Source organism: Oculina patagonica, chromosome 13 (assembly GCF_052425735.1).
Source record: "Oculina patagonica isolate OP01 chromosome 13, crgOcupat, whole genome shotgun sequence".
Lineage (NCBI taxonomy): Eukaryota > Metazoa > Cnidaria > Anthozoa > Scleractinia > Oculinidae > Oculina > Oculina patagonica.
The window spans coordinates 20,940,178-20,963,107 of NC_135770.1; the positions used below are offsets into that span (position 1 = coordinate 20,940,178).

Here is a 22,930-nt window from a genome sequence, read left to right on the forward strand (position 1 = left end):
CCTTCAACTCGGTTTGGTAAGGACATGTGTAGTTTTTTTTTTGGACACGTTTTTAAAATTTGCCAAAAAAAAAAAAACGCAAAAAGAGCGACAGAAATTGACCCAAAGCAGGTGCCCTAAATGTCTAAGGCCTAGTTCAGACGTCGTGCTTCTGCCGTGCCGAACTAAATTCAGGAATTAAGTTCGACAAAAGCACGGCAGAAGCACGGCGTCTGAATCACACTTTTGAATTGAGTTCGGCAAATCAATTTAGTTCGACACGCCATGCCGTGCTACACGACACTGGCACGGCAGCGGTTCAAACGTCGTGCTTCTGCCGCACCAAACCAAATTCATAAATGATATTAATGTATTTTTGGCGGGATTACGTTTCCGCGAGGAGTTACGAGGAGACCCAAAAATAATTCTCCTTTACGGAGTATGTGCACAACCTCGTCCCCCAGGGTCTTCTTCGTTTTCAGCCGCCATTTTGAAAACGGAGAAGAAACTAGGGACGATGTTAAGTATGCAAATTGAATTTTATTCTTGCCAGATGGCAAAAAACATGGCGGCCAGCCAAAGGAATATGAAATTTTCTCTGCTAAAAAGCATTGTGAGGATGTTTCATTCAACGAAGTAGATGACACTAATGACAGGGAGCAGGGCGAAGAAGAAGCTAGCGGGGCTGAATCTGAAATAAGCAAGTTTTCGGAAACTAGTCCGGCAATGGAACAAACATTCACCGTACTTGCAAAAGAAAAAGTTTTTTTCTGTTGTCTTTCTTTGCGTCTTTTTCTTGAGTCTTGCAATGATTTAAAAAGTAGGAGTTTTCGCTGCAATTTGGAAAACGGCGCCATTTTTGTCGGATCACCGCTGACTAATTGTTACGTAGCTTCAGTACTCCTGAATTTGGTACGACTCTGGCACGACGTCTGAATCAGAGTCGTGCTTCTGCCTTGCTACAGTCGAACCTAATTGCAATTTAGTTCGGCACTGCAGAAGCACGACGTCTGAACTAGGCCTAACTGATATATTTTTTTTAAGTTGACATTGTCTATTTTCAACCATCTATCGAAGAGTGATTAATCATTTTTCTTTCTTACTTTTGTTTTTAGGAGACGAAAAATAGTGAGCTTAAAGAGGTTCGTTTATCCCTAAAAGATCTTAAAGAAAAATGCAGCGATTTATCAGTGAAGGTACCTGGCGTTTTATAATAAAAACTTCTTTATTTGTTTGTTTCTCTCTCTTTTTCGTTGATTTACCTCTAGTTTACGTCAATTGATTTTCTTGTTTTTTCTTGATCTTTAGCTAAACTTGACTGCAACAAAACTTCAGACAACAGACAACATGATCTATGATCGCATCGGTAATGTGACCACATCTATTCTTTACAAGGTAATAACAGGCACACAATTTGTAAATAGCAAAACGAATATAAAACATACGTTATGAATTTTGTCATACATTATAAATTTGTCAGAATTTATCGTCAAGTCTTCACTCAGCTGTACCGCTGTGTTTCAACTACAGCTGGTAGCCAATTAATGTGGCGCAGGAAAATTGTTGGACGCAGGGAAATCCCGGTTGAATTCCTCTTTCTCGCTACCTCCTGAAGAGCTGCCAATCAAAGCGATCGACATTTGTTCGGAAGGACTTTCGGAGAACTCTCGTTTTAAAGGCGTTTGTTACGTTTATGAATTGCCGGGTAATCATATAGGTCTGTATATGGAAAAATTACCGATATCCCAATTAGTTTTTCTTGATTCGGATGAAGTAATCGTTTAATCGATTTCTGAGCTGAGCTGAGCTGAGCTGAGCTGAGCTGAGCTGAGCTGAGCTGAGCTGAGCTGAGCTGAGCTGAGCTGAGCTGAGCTGAGCTGAGCTGAGCGAAGACCGAAGTCGACCTTGAGAATTTATTCTGAGGAAGACATAAGCATGAATTTAAGTTTGCCGCTTAAATTTGAACATTTTCAAATGCGATTTATTTTGTGTACAATTTCTCTACATGACAATTTCAATAGTTTTTCAGTTCTCGACTATCAGAGGTCATTATAGAAGCTGTGACCGGAACTGTTTTCATTTTTGTAGCTGAACGCGACGGAAAGTCAACTCCAGATGAATGATACTGATTTAGCTTCTTCACTGAAAGAAGCAAAATTTAATCTGACCACAAAGGTTTGTTACTTAGCTTTATGTGAACTACTAATACTAAACATGCTAGCTGATCATGTGCCGGTGGCATTTTCTTGTATAAAAAATACCTGTATATTCACCCTTCTCAACGCCACTATAACAATGCCAGAAATCGCCCCTTGGCAGTTTTTGCATGGTGTCATTTGTTGTCGTCGCCTAAAGTGGTCACTTAAAGAAACATAAGACTAATGAGAACTTAAATTTAACCAAAATCAAACTTTCGATTCCAATATGGCGACCAAACATGAAAAACAACCACTAGATTTTTGTCTCGTTGCATGATCATCATAGGAACACGCGGCTTACTTGGTAAAAGAAGGTCCAGTCGCGGCAGTTGTTGATGTTGTTATTATTGCTAGTGCTGATAATGTCGTTGTTGTCGGGAAGTTGTCATTGTCAATATCGTCTACGTTTCTATATATTTTTATTCAGTGGCAACAATTGTTTTACTCTAGCGTATTATATATAGATTACTTCATGGAAAGTGCGCGCGTACGGTGTTTACGCACGAGTTGTTGACGTATCAGAAATCGAACGAGTGAGCGGAGCGAACGAGTGAGATTTCTGATACAAAACAACGAGTGCGTAAACAACGTACAAAGCACTTTCCATGCTGTAATTTGTTTATTTTATAAATACAGAGATTTTTCCACGCTGAACTGTTTTTTTTTTTATTGTTTTAAGACCCCGGTACAAGCACACAACTGATGAAAGTACCCTAATTTACAAAATGATAATAGCAACAAAATCGTTGAAAAAAGACATTTCATGAGATTATTCTCGTGTCTTAAAATTATTCTAAATGGATAAGAAATCGAATATCAAGAGTTTTTCATTCAACAAGTACAAAAATGAAATACAGAAATAAGACCTAAGACTACGTAACTGTGCTATTGCAAGGGAGGGCTATCTTCATCCGAAGAATCTAAACACAGGACGAAATGGCAAATTTCCTGATCTTTAAGAGAAAATTAAATGTCACTTAAAGATAATAAAAATCTTTAAGTTAAGCATTAAAATCTCTTAAAGTTATTAAAGGTCTAAGCTACCTTTAAGTGACCTTTAAGAGACCTTAAAGGTCCAAATCGGCACTTAAAGTTAATAATTCCTTTAAGAAATTTAATTTTCTACTTAAAGGTAAGGTAAATGTAATGATTCCTTTAATAGTCTTTAATTTGCATATTAAAGGTGAAGTAAAGAATTATACCTTTGAGAGAAAGCTTTTCCAATAAAAATGGCGGATATGTATCTTTAAAAATATTTAAATTGTATCTTAAAGGTACCCCACAGAATAAAATGACAGATTTCCTGATCTTTAAGAGGCAGTCAAATAGCACTTAAAGATCATAAAAATCCTTTTGTACGAAAACCTTTTAAAGCTATTGAAGAACAAAAATCCCTTTAAGTAACCTTTAAGATGCCGTACCAGAACTGATTATAGAGGGGAAACTAATTAATGCCCTGGCATTTGCAAGTGAACTGATAACATTTCAGGACTGATTATCTGAAACAATCAGGTATATGTTACTTATGACAGTAGATTTGCAGTTATCTGTGACTATTAGGTATACTCTACCCATGATAGTTCAGGTCTGATTAAAGCAATAGTTTTGCATGTTAGCTGTAACCGTCAGGTATACACTACCCACGACAGTATAGAACTGATTAAAGCGATAGTTGTGCATGTTATCTATAACCATCAGGTATACTTTACCCACGACAGTATAGGACTGATTAAAGCAATAGTTTTGCATGTTATCTATAACCGTCAGGTATACTCTACCCACGACAGTATAGAACTGATTAAAGCAATAGTTGCGCATGTTATCTATATCCGTCAGGTATACTCTAGATTAAAGCGATAGTTTTGCATGTTATTTATAACCGTCAGGTATACTCCACACACGACAGTATAGAACTGATTAAAGCGATAGTTGTGCATGTTATCTATAACCGTCAGGTATACTCTACCCACGACAGTATAGAACTGATTAAAGCGATAGTTGTGCATGTTATCTATAACCGTCAGGTATACTCTACCCACGACAGTATAGAACTGATTAAAGCGATAGTTGTGCATGTTATCTATAACCGTCAGGTATACTCTACCCACGACAGTATAGAACTGATTAAAGCAATAGCTTTGCATGTTATCTATAACCGTCAGGTATACACTACCCACGACAGTATAGAACTGATTAAAGTGATAGTTTTGCAAGTTATCTATAACCGTCAGGTATACTCTACCCACGACAGTATAGAACTGATTAAAGCAATAGTTGCGCATGTTATCTATATCCGTCAGGTATACTCTAGATTAAAGCGATAGTTTTGCATGTTATTTATAACCGTCAGGTATACTCTACCCACGACAGTATAGAACTGATTAAAGCGATAGTTGTGCATGTTATCTATAACCGTCAGGTATACTCTACCCACGACAGTATAGAACTGATTAAAGCGATAGTTGTGCATGTTATCTATAACCGTCAGGTATACTCTACCCACGACAGTATAGAACTGATTAAAGCGATAGTTGTGCATGTTATCTATAACCGTCAGGTATACTCTACCCACGACAGTATAGAACTGATTAAAGCAATAGCTTTGCATGTTATCTATAACCGTCAGGTATACACTACCCACGACAGTATAGAACTGATTAAAGTGATAGTTTTGCAAGTTATCTATAACCGTCAGGTATACACTACCCACGACAGTATAGAACTAATTAAAGCAATAGTTGTGAATGTTATCTATAACCATCAGGTATACTCTACCCACGACAGTATAGAACTGATTAAAGCAATAGTTTTGCATGTTATTTATAACCGTCAGGTATACTCTACCCACGACAGTATAGGACTGATTAAAGCAATGATTCTGCAAGTTATCTATAACCGTCAGGTATACTCTACCCACGACAGTATAGGACTGATTAAAGCAATGATTCTGCAAGTTATCTATAACCGTCAGGTATACTCTACCCACGACAGTATAGAACTGATTAAAGCGATATTTTTGCATGTTATCTATAACCGTCAGGTATACACTACCCACGACAGTATAGGACTGATTAAAGCAATAGTTTTGCAAGTTATCTATAACCGTCAGGTATACTCTACCCACGACAGTATAGGACTGATTAAAGCAATGATTCTGCAAGTTATCTATAACCGTCAGGTATACTCTACCCACGACAGTATAGAACTGATTAAAGCGATATTTTTGCATGTTATCTATAACCGTCAGGTATACACTACCCACGACAGTATAGGACTGATTAAAGCAATAGTTTTGCATGTTATCTATAACCGTCAGGTATACTCTACCCACGACAGTATAGAACTGATTAAAGCAATAGCTTTGCATGTTATCTATAACCGTCAGGTATACACTACCCACGACAGTATAGAACTGATTAAAGCGATAGTTGTGCATGTTATCTATAACCATCAGGTATACTCTACCCACGACAGTATAGGACTGATTAAAGCAATAGTTTTGCATGTTATCTATAACCGTCAGGTATACTCTACCCACGACAGTATAGAACTGATTAAAGCAATAGTTGTGCATGTTATCTATATCCGTCAGGTATACTCTAGATTAAAGCGATAGTTTTGCATGTTATTTATAACCGTCAGGTATACTCCACACACGACAGTATAGAACTGATTAAAGCGATAGTTGTGCATGTTATCTATAACCGTCAGGTATACTCTACCCACGACAGTATAGAACTGATTAAAGCGATAGTTGTGCATGTTATCTATAACCGTCAGGTATACTCTACCCACGACAGTATAGAACTGATTAAAGCAATAGTTGTGCATGTTATCTATATCCGTCAGGTATACTCTAGATTAAAGCGATAGTTTTGCATGTTATTTATAACCGTCAGGTATACTCCACACACGACAGTATAGAACTGATTAAAGCGATAGTTTTGCATGTTATCTATATCCGACAGGTATACCCACGACAGTATAGAACTGATTAAAGCAATAGTTTTGCATGTTATCTATATTTGTGGGAGGCGCGGTGGCCTAATGGTTAACGCGCTCGCCTCTGAGTCGAACGGCCCGGGTTCGAGGCCTGGCCGGGGCGCTGCGTTGTGTCCGTGGGCAAGACACTTTACTCTCATAGTGCCTCTCTCCACCCAGGTGTATAAATGGGTACCGGCGAATTTACTGCTGGGGGTAACCCTGCGATGGACTAGCATCCCATCCAGGGGGGAGTAGCAATACTCTCAGTCGCTTAATGCTACAGAAACCGGGATAAGCGCCAGCCTGTATGGGCCACTAGGCTCGAAGCAGACTTTACCTTTACCTATATCCGACAGGTATACACTACCCACGACAGTATAGAACTGATCAAAGTGATAGTTCTGCATGTTATCTATAACCGTCAGGTATACACTACCCACAACAGTATAGGACAAGTTAAAGCGACAGTCTTGCAAGGTGTCTGTAACCAAAAGGTAGACACTACCCGTGATAGTACAGGACCATGACGAGCTTAGTCCTTCAAAAAAATTATGCAAATTAGATCTTAATCTCCTTAGGGACGGACCATTAGAAAAGTGATGGGGGGGGGGGGGGGTGGGGAATTTTCGGCTTGCACGAATTTTTTTTTTCTGTCCATTTCTTGTGCAGGAATTTTTTTCGGGTGAAACCCTCTGCTCGAATTTTTTTTTTAGACAAACGATTGTCTGTTTGATTGTCTGTAATGGATTAGAGGTTTTTGAATTGTTATCAGCTTTAAAAGTGCGATCCCAATCATACGCCACCATAATTGTCCCTAAAGGTCCGGTAATACAATGGACACTGTAATTCTGACGAGCTTAGGCCTTCGAAAAAAAATATGCAAATTGTCCGCTAAGGCAATTAAGATTAGTAACATAAGAAGGTAGTTAGCACGTTGAACTACCGCAACGTACAGTGAAGTGTCAGTCATAAACGTCTCTGTAAAGAAAGAAAAAAAGATATTATTACTAACAAGAAAATAGCAAACATCGAGGCAAACAAGACAGAATAATCATTTAGCGTGAGGTTAATATTCTGCCCACAGATAACAAGAGCTCAGTAAAGAACTCACCACCTAAGTAAGACAGAATAATTTAGTATATTCTATAAAATTATATTTCACCATTTATCATATAAGTACACAACATTGATACAATAACATGCTTTTATATGGTGTATATGAAAAATTTTGGTGTACTTGTGAAAAAACAGCTCCCTTTTAATTGTTGGTTGACTGTCAGTCGTCCGTCAACCGATATATTTATTACAAATTGAACTTTGTAAAAGTAAAATTTCTGTTTTGGAAAAATTGTCAGTAGTCTGTCGGTGGCGTGTCGGTAACCTGTTGGCTGACAGTTGACCCACAGTCGGTTACAGGGAGCTGTTCTTCTAAGGCCATAGATTTTCCAGGCTAATATCAACATGTTAGCTGCTTGCAGCTGTGCTGCTCAGTTCGCTGTCTACTAACCCATAGCTAGTAGAGCCATGAAACATCAAATCTTGGTGACAGCCCTGGCAATGTATAGCTTGGTCAACATCTCATAGCAAATTGACCATTTATCCAAAATTATATATTTTTTAAAACAACTTCAATCAGGACCTTGTTATTGTCCTCTTCTTACACTAACTAAGCCATACTTCTTTACCTTTTGGGACACTACAATTTTAACATACACTACTATGGGAATGTGGTGGTTTGAGTCTGTCAGTGTTTTTAAAAAATATTGAATAAAAAGCATTTACAATCAAGGAGCCTAGATGTTAACAATTAGAACAGTTACTGTACAATGTATGTTATACAGTCAACTCTCTGTAAGGGTGGCACTATTTGGACCGGCCTCAACTGTCTGTCTTAGAGAGGTGCTTGCCTCCCTGGCATGGTATAAAAACATATTTTTTATCAAGTGTTGACATGGTGATGATCATTTTTGTTTGTAGGGATTAACCAAAGAAGCCTTGGCATTAGACCATGTTGAGAAATTGGAACAAGCAGAAAGAAGTTCTTAAAGAGCTTAAATGGGACTATGACATTTTACAGTATTATATTTTCTTGAAATATTTGACACATCTGATAGATTATCAATATTGGAGCAATACTGGTATGTCTTTTCAGTAGAAATTGAAAATTACAGAGGTTTTTGTTAATGATTATTTTCCAAGATATATACAACAAACTTACCTTGACAGTTTTTTTTTCTTTAAAGGACCTTTGTCAGCCACACCTTTGTTTTTGTTTACATGCGAGAATTCCTGTATTATTTTTTTTCTGGGAGCACGTCTAAATAAAAAGGCTCACCATAAAACTCAGTGCTCAAGGTAATTACACAGACTCTCAATAACGCAACTTGTAGCAATGCTAATAATAATAATAAAAAAAACTTGTAGCAATGCAATAAGGCTTCACTTCACCATACATTTTTATGAATTCGATGCCATTGATGGCAGATGCTGACTAGGAACCTTTAAGCTTTCATAGACTGAAATAAAGCAATTTGCAACATATGTGTTACAAATATTGTATGTTTATTTATCATTAAAAAAATGATTGGAACAGTTACATTTACCGGTAGCATATTTTTGCTGGACACACATTCACTTATTTTTTAATTATTATATTTGACATGAGTATTTATTTCTGTCAGGCAGGGTCACCCACCGGTATTCGAGTAACACATACAGTTACAATATAAATTGAATCTATCTTTTATATAAAGAATTTTTGAGTTTATGGAGATAATTGTTACTGTGATTGTTTTGTAATTACAACAAAAGTAGAACTGTCAACACCTTAGTTATTGATGTAGGTTTGTATTAAAAGAATTACAGAGACAATAAACTTTTATTACTTTGAAATCTTACATGAATAATTTGTATTTGTGGTAGTGAACATAATGCTAAGAAGGTCCTTGCAAGAAGATTCCCTTGATGTTAACTTGCACATTCATTGCTTTTGGATTGTACTCTTTACAGATCCCAGATGTACATTAATGATGATGTACATCACATTCAAATAACTCAGTAAAAGGTTATCTTTCCCTGACATTAAAATTAATGGACATTAGATGTGTCATCCTATCTGAAAGAGTGATATCTTTCCTTACTGGTCCTTTAAGTGAAACATTTAAATTAACTTAAAGGTTATCTTTCAATTACATTAAGTGACATTTAATGGTGCATAGAATCTTAAAGATTCCTTTCCAGTCCTTTAAGCTGCCACTTAAAGTCTCTTTGAACATTAAGGTTATCTTCCTATTACATTTAAGTGACATTTAATGTGGCAAAGTATCCTAAAGATTCCTTTCTTGTTCTTTAAGCTGCCACTTAAATGTTCTTAAAGCAGTCTTAACTGGTACTTTAAGTTAAACGCTTTAAGTCACTTAAACGCGACCATTCCTTAACCTTTAAGTCACATTTAATGCGTCCAAGCATCTTAAAGATTTCATTTAATTCCTTTAATTTATCACTTAAAATTTCTTAAAACATCATTTAATGCATCTTTAAGTACATTTCTTAAAGATGCATTAAATGGTTCATTACTGAATTTAAGTGATCCACTTAAAGATTAAGAAAAGGAACATTTAAGAAATTTAAGATAAACTTAAAGGTACAGGAAATGATTCTTTACTGTACCTTTAAGTTACCTTTAAGAAACCTTAAAAGTGCCATTTCGCCCTGTGAAAATACGTTTAACACGCTTGAAGGTGTGCTTTCTTGTTGCTGAGTACGCATTAGGCGACTGACTTACTGTGTTTATAGAAATGTTAAAGTGTCCTCCATGAAACACGGCTCCGCTAAATGCACTTGCTCCAGGCAATGGCGCATCAGGTTTATTCATCGCGTCAGGTCTCTTTTCGGAATACATTTTGTAAACGGCAACTGAATCTCTTTTGGGTGGACCGTTTGGTGCTGCGAAGGCCTTCAGTTTAACAGCTCTGACATTTCGAGGTTCAGCTCCCGTTCTAATTTTCGTTTGACGTTCAGGATACTCTAGGCATTCAGTTCCGTCGGCTTCCATGTGAAGTTCCACGTTGCCCCAAGTCATCTGCCCATGTTCTTCACAGACCTTCACAGCCTCTCAAACCAAAATGGACCGAATTGAAAAGCCAGACTGTGATTAGCAAAGCTTCGGCATTTGAGATTCCCAGTAAATTCTTTTCGAAAAGAACGTTATCCTCCACATCAGTCAAAGCTTCGGCTGCGTTGGGTTTGTTCCCTTTGCCTTCATTTTTCAGTTGTTTGCTGCGAGCTTCCAGACATTTTCTTGCTTGATCAAACACAGTGTCTTCGATAATACTCGCTGAGTATTTGCGTTCTCTTTATAAATACCGGTTAAAACTTGAGAACAACCCTCGAAGGCTCGATGGTTCATAGTCTTGGCCATCTTTTCTTTTCACACTAAGAATGAATTCACTAAGGTAACGGCTGAGCTCTTCTGGTTGGATTTCTTCAATTTTTCTTTGTTCGTTTTTCTCCAGCAGAAATGTAGAAAGCAGCTTCACATCCCGCTCACTCGACCCGCTGCGTTTTTGCTCGAGTGTTTTTGTTTTCCTGCTCTGTAATATATTCTTCGATGGGTTTACTTAATGGTTTAAACCTACTGCCAGAAGATTCAGCCATAGTTGTTAATGAGAACGTTTTAAACCGTCCAAAAAATATACTGCGAAAGGCCAAAAACCCTGCAAGCGATAACTTTCAAGCAGTGAAAAAGCTAGCGCCATCGACAAAGCTACCAAGTTGGTACCACGTTCATTGAAAATGTAAATGCGTTTTGACAGCCGCTTTCTGATTGGACGAAACGGGTTTCTCACGTGTGAGAAAGTCGTTTCGTCGTTGTCATTGGCTGCGAGAATTTCCGAACCGTGTTTTCAACAGATCAATTCTAACTGTAAATCTCAGTATGTATGAAATAAATTTATTTTTTGTTTCATTTTTCTTTAGATAAATGACACGATTTTACAGTTGCTTGACTCTGAGCAGAAATTGCAAAACACAATTGAGAACACGAACCGAACGCTGAGTGTCAAGGTATGAAGGTGCTACGATTTTGCCATTGAGTAATCAGACAATATTTTTCTTTTCGGATTTAGGCCGATAGAACCTTATATTTGGTCACGAAATGCGCGCGGCGGGACTTTGGAAGTAGTTATCATATTAGAACAATTGTAAAGTACGATTGACGATTTTCTTGTGTCCGGATTTTTCCAGTAGCGTCTTCCTACTGTACTGTACTAAACTGAAAAAGTTGGTAAAAATTTAAATGTTGATACTGGTTCTTTTCAGCTGACATCAACTAAAGTACAGCTTCAATCGATGGATGAAGAACTACTTCGCAAAGTTCAGAATGTGAACTCCTCGCTCCAGGAAAAGGTAACGACTAAAGCTTTGGATAACCGCTAATATTTACCGCTTTAAATCTCAAGAAGAGATATTGATCCTATTATTTTAACGCTATTCAGACCAGGCTTTTTTGGACCTTTTTTGGACCCCCAACCCCCCTCCATGTAACTTCCAGAATATTTAAACCATCACAATGAAACTTATAGGATGTATAGTATGTCCAAACATCTTTATTTCGTATACGTCACGTGGAATGAAGACGTCACATGACGTGACAATAACATCATGATGTCAAAACAGCCGCCATCTTGGATCCGCCATCTTGGGTTTCAAAAATTTTCCAAAATGCCAGAAACCACCAAAAATTACTGCAAAGTACACAAAATCAATAAAACTGTGCTTAAAACGGTAAAAACTTAAAAAATAATTGCATTAAGTTAATTTTAATTAATGGAAACACGAAAATTACAAATTTGGGAAAACTTGCCTATCAAAATGCCGTTGCCAAGGTGATGTCAAGTTTCTGACACAACATCCTATCCAAATAATTTCCACATAAAGTTTAGATAAACTCACAAAGTTTGGCAGGGTTTGGTTGAATTTTGAAAAAGTTATAAGCGTCCAAAGTCAGTGGGGGCCTCAAAAGCCCCCCCCCCCCCCCCCCCCCCCCGCCTCGGTTAACACATTACCTTTTCTGTTTGTAACTAGGTGAAAGATTAATAAAAAGGAAAGAACTACCTGATATCGGCCCGTGTAATTATAGCACTCTTCGGCATCGACTTATTGTAGCGATTTTGTTTTTAACCCAACGTGCAATTTTTGGCAAGACGAAGTTTTTACTACATCAAAATATTCTGGCCAAACAACTTTATTAGACGATCACTAAAGAGTTAGAATTTGACGGAAGCGGATCTTTTTTTTTTCCAAAAAATTACATTATCTAACCCTGAATTGGAATTTATGTGTAATCCAACCTATTGGGTATGCTGATTGAGTTTTGTTTTTGCGTATAGACAGACGTTCTTCAAAATGACCTCAACACAACAAGGAGTCAGCTGATGTCCTCTGATGCTGCCATAAAACACTCCTTAGCGGTCCTCAACACAACTTTCGCGTTAAAGGTTGGTTAATGTTCCATTTTATTTTTTGTCTTTATAAATCCATTCATTCATCGTTCGGTCAGTCGGTCCTTCTTTCTTTCGTTTGCTTGGTCGTTCATTTGTCAGATATCACTGTACTTTCATTTGTTTGGATAATAATGCATAGTCTGATTTGTTGTCTCGCCTGTTGCATCGGAATGTTAATTTTTGCTATTTTTATTATTATAGTTATCGCTGGAACTGTGTGTACTGTTGATTGTTATTAGTTAGTTTGTTTGTTGGGTTAAAAAAGAACCTCTTGAAACGATAGTTTTCTGATCAAATACTGAACTACTTCAGCAAGAGGAAAGTTTATTATATCTCAATATTTTAGTTAATGATTTTACTCAGTAAATTATATTAATAAATCATACCTCCTTTGCATTTTTACAATTAAATACTAAGAAATAATATTGCAAACCATCTTAGGTCCAGCAACTGGGCTCGACGTTGGAAGTGGTATTAACTTTGGCCAACCAAACAGAACGAAAGTTCGACAATTTTACCAACACTACCGAGAATTCCTTTAAAACGGTAAAGCTACTGTTAATCAAGATTTTTGATACATGGATTCCTTTTCGTCGTTTGAAAAAAAAAGAGAAATGTCAGTCGAATTCACGACAGTTTCAACATTCAGTAAAGGTATATTACGACTGTGAGCACGGAAAGAGCAAATTGTTGCGATTGCATGGTTTAAATTAATCTCTTTAGGGACGGACCATTATTTTCTTGGAGGGGGGGGGGGGGGTGAAAAATTTTCCTCTGCAAACTTTTTTTTAGTTTATGCACCTCTGCAAACATTTTTTTCGAAATTCTTACTATTTTTTTGTTATACATATCGTTTTTGCAAACAATTTATTTTGTCTTTCCAGGCCCTGCAAACAATTTTTTTCAATATTTTTCATCCCCCCCCCCCCTCGAAAAAAATAATGGTCCGTCCCTTAGCAATAAGCCTATTGACTTATGGTTCCCATGGCATAACACGGAACACCACAGACAAACATGTCCTGAATGTGTACAACAGATCTCGATTATTGGCTTAGAAGCATGCGTTCATTATTTATTTCTAACTTAAAACCTGTTTGTTGTTTTGCAGACAGCGGCAGAGCTACGTGAATTAAGGTCAGATTTAAATTTAACTGGAAGTGAGCTACGAGCTTCTGATTCCGATTTACAGGACTCTTTGACGGCTGTCAACACAACCCTGGCAATAAGGGTATTACCTTTTGTAGCTGATTTACGTTATAATTATTTATATTGGTTGTTGTTTTGTCTTCTTTTATCTTTTTTGCTTTCTTTTTCTTGTCGTTGATGTGTCGCTTTGTTTCGTTTTTCCTTTGTCTTCTTTCATAGTATTAAAAAAATAAATAAGTAGTCGTAAAAAGTCCAAAAAATTTATAAATAGTTAATAAATAAATAAATAAATAAATAAATAAATAAATAAATAGTGTGTGGTTTCAGAACAAAAGCTATCTAGGAAAAGGCCACAAGATAAATAGAATTATACTATGCAAGCCAGACACAGGCAGAGTAAAAGTTCTGACTCGCTCGTCTCTAGTTGTCTCTTGTCATAAATTTGACGCGAAAGACGCGATTGTAATTTTCTCATAAACTACTTTATAAATGAGTGAGGTGTAAGGTCGCGTCCTCTTATAGAAGCCGTAAGTAGGCATGTTACACTACATTTATGAAACAAGCTCGACACAGGTACGCTGCAACACGTGCGACTAAAGTGTTCCTCACTTTTATTTCAGATTGACAGTCTTGACTTTGAAACAAACCAGTTATCATCAATGATAGGGACAACAAAGGAAGATCTCGATAAACTTAACGAAACATTGGTTAATACTACACTAGAGGTGGGTTTGCTCATAAAAGAACTCGACGACCAATATCTTTGAAATTTTCTTTAAAGCCATTTTTTTGTTGTTGTTGTTACTTTCGTTTTCCCAATTTCAATTACATTTATTATTAACGTCTATCGTAAAAAATACCTCAAGAAGATTCTGTCAAAATTCTCGGTTTTATTTTTTCAATTATTTATTATTTATTTAATTACTTATTATTATTATTATTATTATTATTATTATTATTATTATTATTATTATTATTATTATTATTAATTATATTTTATTTACTGTTTCGCTATGTTTATTATATTCCGTGGTCTCGGCATACATTACACATCTCAACTTAATGTTATTCGGTTTACTGTATTGCACTGCACGGCTTTGACTGTGGGGTGCTGCATGTGTGATGCATGTTATTTAGTGTGCTGCTTACTTTAGAGATATACAAATACCTGTTTTAGCCTTGTTCATAACACGCACTTGCATCCACCATCCATAGCTCCAAGATGATCTATTGTCACTGAGAAGGAGTTTAAATTCCACCAATGAAAATCTTCAGTCTTCATTTATCAAGTTACAAAACGTCACTGGAAAACTAAACAAAACGTTTACAGACAAAGTAAGTAAAACTTAATAAAATGAAATGTGATTACGTTAACCCTTACTGCTGCTTGATCGGGGGTGAAAAATACCTCTTTCTTAAATTTTTGGGAACGTTATGGCTTTTTAACCTCATTTTTGCTCGTGAGACGACGAAACCATGTTTTGAAAGACTGCTATGCCAAATTGGGAGATGCGACATTTGTTAAAGTTCAAATCAAAGATGGCGAAATTGATGATGTTATTTTTGGGATATGACGTCATAACTAGTGCACAGCCTCCGCTAGAACGACTATTTCTGCACGCTTTTAAAAGACCTTTCGAAAGGGACACACCTTGATTTTGAATCTATTTTTACATTTACTCTGACAGTTTCAACAAGCTGGAGCATGAGGAAAAGGCTGGGCACTGGGAGCACCTTCCTAATCTATAGCTATGCTATGATTGGTTACTGGTTGCTCTTGAGCAGTTAGACATTCAGATACTTAGCCAACGTTCCCGAACGTTGTTGTGGGAAATATGGTGCTCTGTGTTGTCTTTATGTGCGCCAAATTACTAATTTACAAATTTCTTTATGAATTATTAGTATATTATCACTGCTTTTATAGGTACAAGCATTGGAACAGGAGGATAAAAAGATTGAAAGCGACTTGATAGAAGTCAACACCACTGCACTTCAGCTGGTATATATGGTACAGCTTATAAATTGAATTTACCATTATCTGTCTCTGTTGATCCAACCAAAGGATAAGAAACTTTCGGTCGAAAACGAGAATAACCTTCACAGGTTAACACTAGCTCAGAACATATTGGCTGTTGAGCTGCTTAATTATGCCCGTCGATTTGTTCTAGGATTCTTTTGATTATGCGTGAAAATATAATCTGCTTCGGTCACATTGATAAAGAGGCTGCTGATATTTTTTTAATTTAAAATGAGAAAATTGATATTAAGTAATTAGACATAAACTTTTATCGACTCCACAAACAAATAGACTCATTAAGGAAACTGTCAAATCGTTAATCGTCTAAACATAACCAGTTAAGCATACACCTAATTGCAATAACGTTGTCAAAGAAAAAAGAAAAAAGGTAAATAGGAATTTATTAGTTTTATAACTGATAGCATTTACAGAAAACTCACGAGTTCTTATCTGCACCCTTTGAGTCCACATTTTATGCTGTAACAAGATAAATTGATTTATTCGTACTTTGGAGGCCATTTCTACGAATAAATTCATGCATGCGCTTAATTTATTCCTATTTGACTTTTTCCTTTTTTCTATGACAACCTTATTGCAATTAGGTGTACTCAATATTATATCGATAGTACGTTTTTGTCTAGCCAATCAGATTTCGAATTTGCTAATAGCCATTAACAATAATACTTCGAGCTTGTGTTTCTTATGTATATATTTATTGTTTTGTAGCCCGAAGTACCCAGTGGACGCATGTTTGTTTTATGTGTAAAGAAGAAGAGTCTTTCAATTATTTCGATGGCATTTTTTTCTTCATCAGATCGATCAGCTCAATTTATCTATAGCTGAGGTACATGCGCTGGCTAATAGAACAGAAGACAACTTCAACAGTTTTAAGACTGACACTGAAAATTCTCTTATATCGGTAAGAGTGGTTCTTTGAGGAGAATGCGTTATTGACTGGTTAATATATTTTTTATAATTATCGTTACTTTGCTTGAAATATTACATCAGTTTCTTTTATACTGGGATTACTTTTGTCCCTGTTATCTTTGATTCACCAATTGGAATTTTGGCTTTTACGGTAGGTTAACACTGGACTTAACAGTCTAGAGAAAAAGTTGAACTTGACGAGGGATGAGCTATCCTTGGCAATTTCTAACACAAACACGGAGGTGAGGACATTTTTGTAGTTTCTATGAAGGGTCTTGTCTGCCTCAGATTCGGTTATACGCTGTCGTGTAATCAAACACGCGAGTGGAATAATTGTTTTATTAAAAACACCCGAATAATTGCAATATTTGAGCTCCCCGGCTGTTTTTGCTGACGTACGCATCTGCCATATTATTTTGTGGTCCATGGTATATGAGCTCATATACCACAGGCTGTAAACCAATCCAAACTAACGAATTGCAATATACCATGGGAAGTTTTCAATAAAGGAAAAAGTTGCACAACGTAATAATTTTCAAAGTATTCTCTTTGTGCAAAAGAAGTAGATAAAAATGTCAATAAATCGACCCCTCGCCTTAGAAGTTAAAAAACGGTATAAAAAACGCTAAGGTACTGTCTCGAGTGTCAGGTTAATATCATTCTACAACTTTTAAGGATATAGTTAACTTTGAGTGAATATAATTACATAATGTTGCCGTTTCCTAACAGCTTAACAGCACAACGGAGAGACTCGGTCAAGAAGACGTCAGTATTAGAACACTGTTGGACGATATCAATGCAACATTATCCATTAAGGTACCTTGATATTTAGTAATTAATAAGTTAGTGACTGGGAATTAATTGAGATTATCAACAATAGCCGATTCCCTCTATAGCGCGCGCCTGCAGGGAATCACGGTAGTTGTATTCATCAAACCAATGCGCGAGACTCAGCAGCGTGTATCTTTGCCGAGTCTCGCGCATGGTTTGATGAATACAACTACCGTGATTCCCTGCAGGCGCGCGCTATAAAGGAAATCGGCTATTGTTTTTGCTGTCGTCGACGTTTTCTGATGTTGTTGATGGTGTTTCTGTTACTGTTACTGTGGTTGTTGTTCTTGCTGATGCTGCTGTTGCTGTTAACGTTGTTATTTTAAATGGATTACATTACTATTTACAAAATGCGAAAAATTATGAGCCAGAAAGTAATCTGACCAGTACTATCGTTGTTATACATGGTTTTACTCAATTATGCCAGTTCATCATTGTCTAAAAGAGCACAAAAAAATGCAAGCGTAGGATAATTTATAGGGATTTTAACTGAGGCAAATAACTACGGCTGCCGTAACTATAAAAAAGCCTAGCGAGATTTCGTCTCGGCATGCAGCCGAATTTAAGCTTAGGAAAGCAAAAAAACAAAGTTTAAGTTGAGTTTATCCTCTTCGTGCCCCAGAGCCCAAGAAAGAGGCGTGGGTTACAAATATCACTTTTATGAAGAATCCACTGCTAAATTGCTTTGTTCAAAGAAAGATGGCGATAATTTGCTTAACTAGGACAAACTGATTATTTCTGAACACTGAAACTAATATTCCATACACTTAAGAGGCCGTCTTTCTGAAAAACACCCAGTCAAAATAGCGTCAAAAAAATAATTTTGCCTGAAACTCTGGCAACTGAAAGACTTTGCCGAGGCTAAAACTAAAACAGATTTGGTTTGATTCAAAATGATTTTCTGGCCGCGTTAGGAGCCATTAAATATTTTGCCCCTTCGGGCCTGCCGCAACTGGAAAATTAGAAAAATAGGCATTTTTCGAGCCGCTGTCAAACATTTCATTCGCATCGAACACCGACAATTTTGTATCAATTTGGTCATAAACATTTCTAGTTATCTGGAAATGCGAAATAAAGGATATAATGACCACTACTGATCAGCATCGAAGGAAGGTTGAAAAATGACCTTGATTTAGAAGCAAATCTTTCAATTTTGGGCCCTAGCTGATAAATCTACTCTACACAGCCGAAAAGTGTAGTCCTTTATCGGCTAAAGTATGCAAAATCACATGTACGTTTTCAGTATTTTAAAAGGTATTACCGTTTGTCTCAGCACATGTGTATTACTTGCACATGTGCTTATACCAGGCTGATACAAATGACACACTGTGGCTGGCTGTAACCGACTGACATGCGTAGTATGTCATTTCCTTCAAAATTCACTTCCGGCATCCATATTTGCGCCATCCGCAGTGATTCGCTTAAAGTACCAAAAGCTGAGCTAATGACGGGACAGTCAAGATAGTTGTGCGTGACGTGACTTTGCATTCAATTTCGTCCACTGAATTTTGAGATATGAAGATAACTTAGGGCCTGTTTACATGATTCGAGAATGACTTTCATTCCGGATAGAGTTCATTCCATCCCCATAAATTTCTCTGAATCTCTTTACATGATACCAAGATGACATTTAGTTTCCGCACAAATCATTCCGGAATTAGTTCATTCCGGTTTCCATTCCGGTATAGAGCTTTCGTTTCATTCCGGAACGAGTTTCGTTCTGGAATGAAAGTCATTCCAGAATCATGTAAACAGGCCCTTATTTAGCAATAGACCATACTCTCTTGGGGTTTACTGGCGCAATAAACCCACGCGCGATGTTGAGAGAACAAAAGAACGGTTGTTAATCAAGGCGACTGATTTACAAAATTTTCGAGTTGGAATCCGCATATGTCCGTATATCTCCGTTTTTTGCCGAATGAATGGAAAAAAAAATAAATTTATCGTGTTATGCACAGTACCTGGTTAAACTCAAAGCAGCAATAATGATTACCCGTAAGAAGTCTGTCCTACTTTTTCCAACAACAACAAAATTATCAGCTGAACTAGCTGCATTCGGAACGTCCACTGAGTTTTCCACAGTCTTTACAGAAAACACTAAAAGCGCTTAAAACTCAAACAAGACTCCAAGTAAAATTTCTGCCATTAAAATATCTCAAGTAAGTCTTATCGCAACCATTTTTCTTCTCCGAAATAACGCTTCTGAGTAAGGTTTGAATGAAGAAAAATATGCATGTTATCCATGCCATCCTGCTGAAAGTGGAAACTGTTTATTGTGTTCCTTATCATTATTTTTGTTTCTGCGTTTTTGGTTTTCTGCTCAAGTTCCTTCGCTTCGACTGTGATGGGCGGAAAATTTATTTTTTTGGCATGAGAAGCAGATCTTCTGTTTTGATAATCTGAAAGACATTAAACTAATGTTAAGCAATTCTTCGTTCTTACGCGTGTTCGAGTTTAGTGCTGACATATCGGGAAGCGGGGAATAAGCAGGAGTTTTACCGGTACAATAGTACAAAGGTTTTTGACCAATTAAAATTTGCATAGTATCTCAGTTATTGTATAAACTGCTAGAAACATAATGCATGCATGCTGGCCATTGATTGTATTGAATTGATATTGATATATTGAAATTTGCATATTCATCTTTGTCACATCTTACTATTTATGCAACGGTTTACATATAATAACACCCATGCTGTAAAACGCATGAATCGAGCAATTTCTGCAACATCCGTAACCATACGTGACACTAATCCTTATTTATACTCGGCCTCCTGCGATTTCCTGAACATATAGTGTTTGCAAATCCAGTACACTCGTTGTTTATACATGTACAAAACTTTTCGTCAGCGTAGTGCATTGACTTATACATTTAGGTATTAATTTCTGACATCTCTCTTGCAGGTAGAGAACGTGAGTAAGCTCCAGGGTCCAATCGGTCCTTCTGGCTTCAACGGCTCTCAAGGACCGATAGGTCCAGCTGGACTTCAAGGATTCAATGGATCACAGGGACCCCAGGGTGCCATAGGCCTTCAGGGATTTAATGGATCACAGGGTGCTCAAGGTCCAACCGGGCCACAGGGTGTTCAAGGAGCAGGAAATTTGTCCCAGTGCGTGTACAAGACTGATTCATTCACGGGAGCTCAAAACCCATTGAGCGGCTTCCCTCAAGCTGGTATTCGAATTACTGTTACTGAGCCAAATGTAAGTTTGTTTTGTTTGTGTCTTTTGCATTATCTGTCAGTCACTGTTGTTCCTTTGGGATCGGAAATATTACTCAACCAGTGACTTTTCGCAACTTAACCACCGAAATTTTTTTTCTGTAATATTGCAAATGAAGTAACTTCGAACTTCTTTAGTTCTCTTCTTTACTATTAGCGCATGTTGCATTATCCACTCTTAATTAAAGTAATTTTATGGTAAATGGACATGCAGTCTGTTAAAGGTCATGCAGCTGCTAAATAATACATAAAATTCTGATACGTGATAAATACTATTCTAGACGGAGACAACTAGCACTAGCACCACTGGCACTAACTGTCCGTCTTAAAGAATTGACAGATTTAGAACATAACCTGATACCAACAATCGTTCAATAGTCAAACTAGCAATAGTGCAATAAATACACATCAGTTTTTGTATGTTTATTGCAAAGTTTTAAACTATAACAAGATATAACTCTTTCAAGTGCGAACTAATTCATTACCCCACAATGGTACAAGTGCGGAAATGTTGAACAGTGTTGGAGCTTCCATGAGGTTTTCGTTCTATTTAGACAGATCAAAATTATTTTTGCGCTGGATAGAGGGCATTAAGATTGCTTTACAAGATGGCGCAATTAGTTGTAAGTTATAATTTCATATGATTTAGTAACTTTGCCTTGACGACCAACCAGTATGTCCGATTCTTATATTCACCTCATAATTGCATATACAAGGGCACATTTCTCATCAAGTATTTCTATTTTACAGGACAAAAAGATTACCGGTGTCACATGTTCAACAGACCTCGCGCAACAGTATCTTTTCACAAGTTTCACAAACCCAGCGAGGAATTACCGTTGTGATTGTAAAGGACATTATGGCTCTGGTTCGGTTTCCATCAAATGCTTTATCCATTACTGGGAGTGCCCGCTGATAAGCTGATCGCTGAAACCCCTGAAGGTTTACCCTAAAGAGAGCAAGGATGCAATTGTGTTATCCTTAAAGTTGCAGCAAAGCACTGCATACTTTATCGGACTACAAAACTAACGGACGGTAGTTTAGAAAAAAATACCTGGAAGTGGGAATCAAGCAGAAATTTAATTTTAATCATTCATCAAGTTAAAACAAAATAATTAAAAAACGTCATCGTGACGAAAGAGGCCCTCGCATCAAACTGGAGAACGAATCGACGCGTCTTTAATTGGCGGTCCTATTAATTTTAAACAAGCGCTCTGCTGAATCATGGTCTGAAACCCTTAAAATCATAGGAATATGCTCTGAGCTCTAATAGGATTACAAGAGATGAAGCTTTAAAGATGCCCTTCGAAATTCGCGTCTATACAAAGTCAGTTAACCTTATTGCTGAAATAAATACTCTGCGAGAAAAAGAAATGTTGAGTTAAATACATGTGCGCTTATTTTGCCTAAAAGTTTCAAAATAGTGCAATGTTTTAACGTCGTTTAAAAATGCTTGATTTGGTTGCATGTCTCTGTCATCTGAGGTAAACGCAAGTAAGAACTGCGAATAACTGATTAAGAGTGTGTCCATGAGAGAACAGAGCAGAACCAGGCAACTGGTGATACAGCTCAAATCACCGATTTTGCCCAAAAACTTAGCATAAATGTTGAATATGATGAGCTTTTCACTGTGGCAAAACATTAGCTCAAAATATTTTATTCCCTTCAAGTTATGGCACCTTTTGCAAAAATGGCCATTTTTCACTAATTTATGCATATTTAATTAGCTGACTTTGATTGACCAGTTCCACAAGAAAAAACGACTTCTGAAAATAAAATTCACTGCATTAAATTCTGTTGTTATTAGGCTTTAAGTACAATAATTCACTTCAACCGTCCGATTTGATTTCTTCTCCTCAAACGGTCTTTTGGAAGGTACACATTTCGTACTTTTGGAAATAGCCGTTAACTAGTGCCCAATATCTCCCATGAGCAGCAACTTATATACATTATTATTACATCTTTCGCTGCTATTTTTACATTTGCTATCACAACATTGCCGAATTATATGGCTCTGAAAACGCTCCAAAATGCCCTAACTGCCTTTTCTTCGCCAATATTTTGATTGTTATCGATAGATTTATGCTTGATTAGCTATTTCGTACCCAGTTTGTGCCAAATTGA

General features: G+C 36.9%; 2 protein-coding genes across 3 annotated transcripts in view; both read left to right on the top strand.

Annotated features, from left to right (window-relative positions):
• Positions 1–22,930, top strand: part of LOC144634241 (phytanoyl-CoA dioxygenase domain-containing protein 1 homolog) — a 115,909-nt gene that overhangs the window by 62,515 nt on the left and 30,464 nt on the right. The gene's annotated exons all lie outside the window — the stretch shown is intronic.
• On the top strand, positions 14,348–21,825 carry LOC144635475 (uncharacterized). Its single transcript, XM_078494575.1, has 9 exons — positions 14,348–14,383; positions 14,431–14,535; positions 15,026–15,145; positions 15,735–15,818; positions 16,642–16,746; positions 16,910–16,996; positions 17,484–17,570; positions 20,490–20,789; positions 21,557–21,825. Exons 1-9 carry the CDS (start codon positions 14,348–14,350, stop codon positions 21,728–21,730), a joined length of 1,098 nt encoding a protein of 365 aa, XP_078350701.1. The 3' UTR covers positions 21,731–21,825.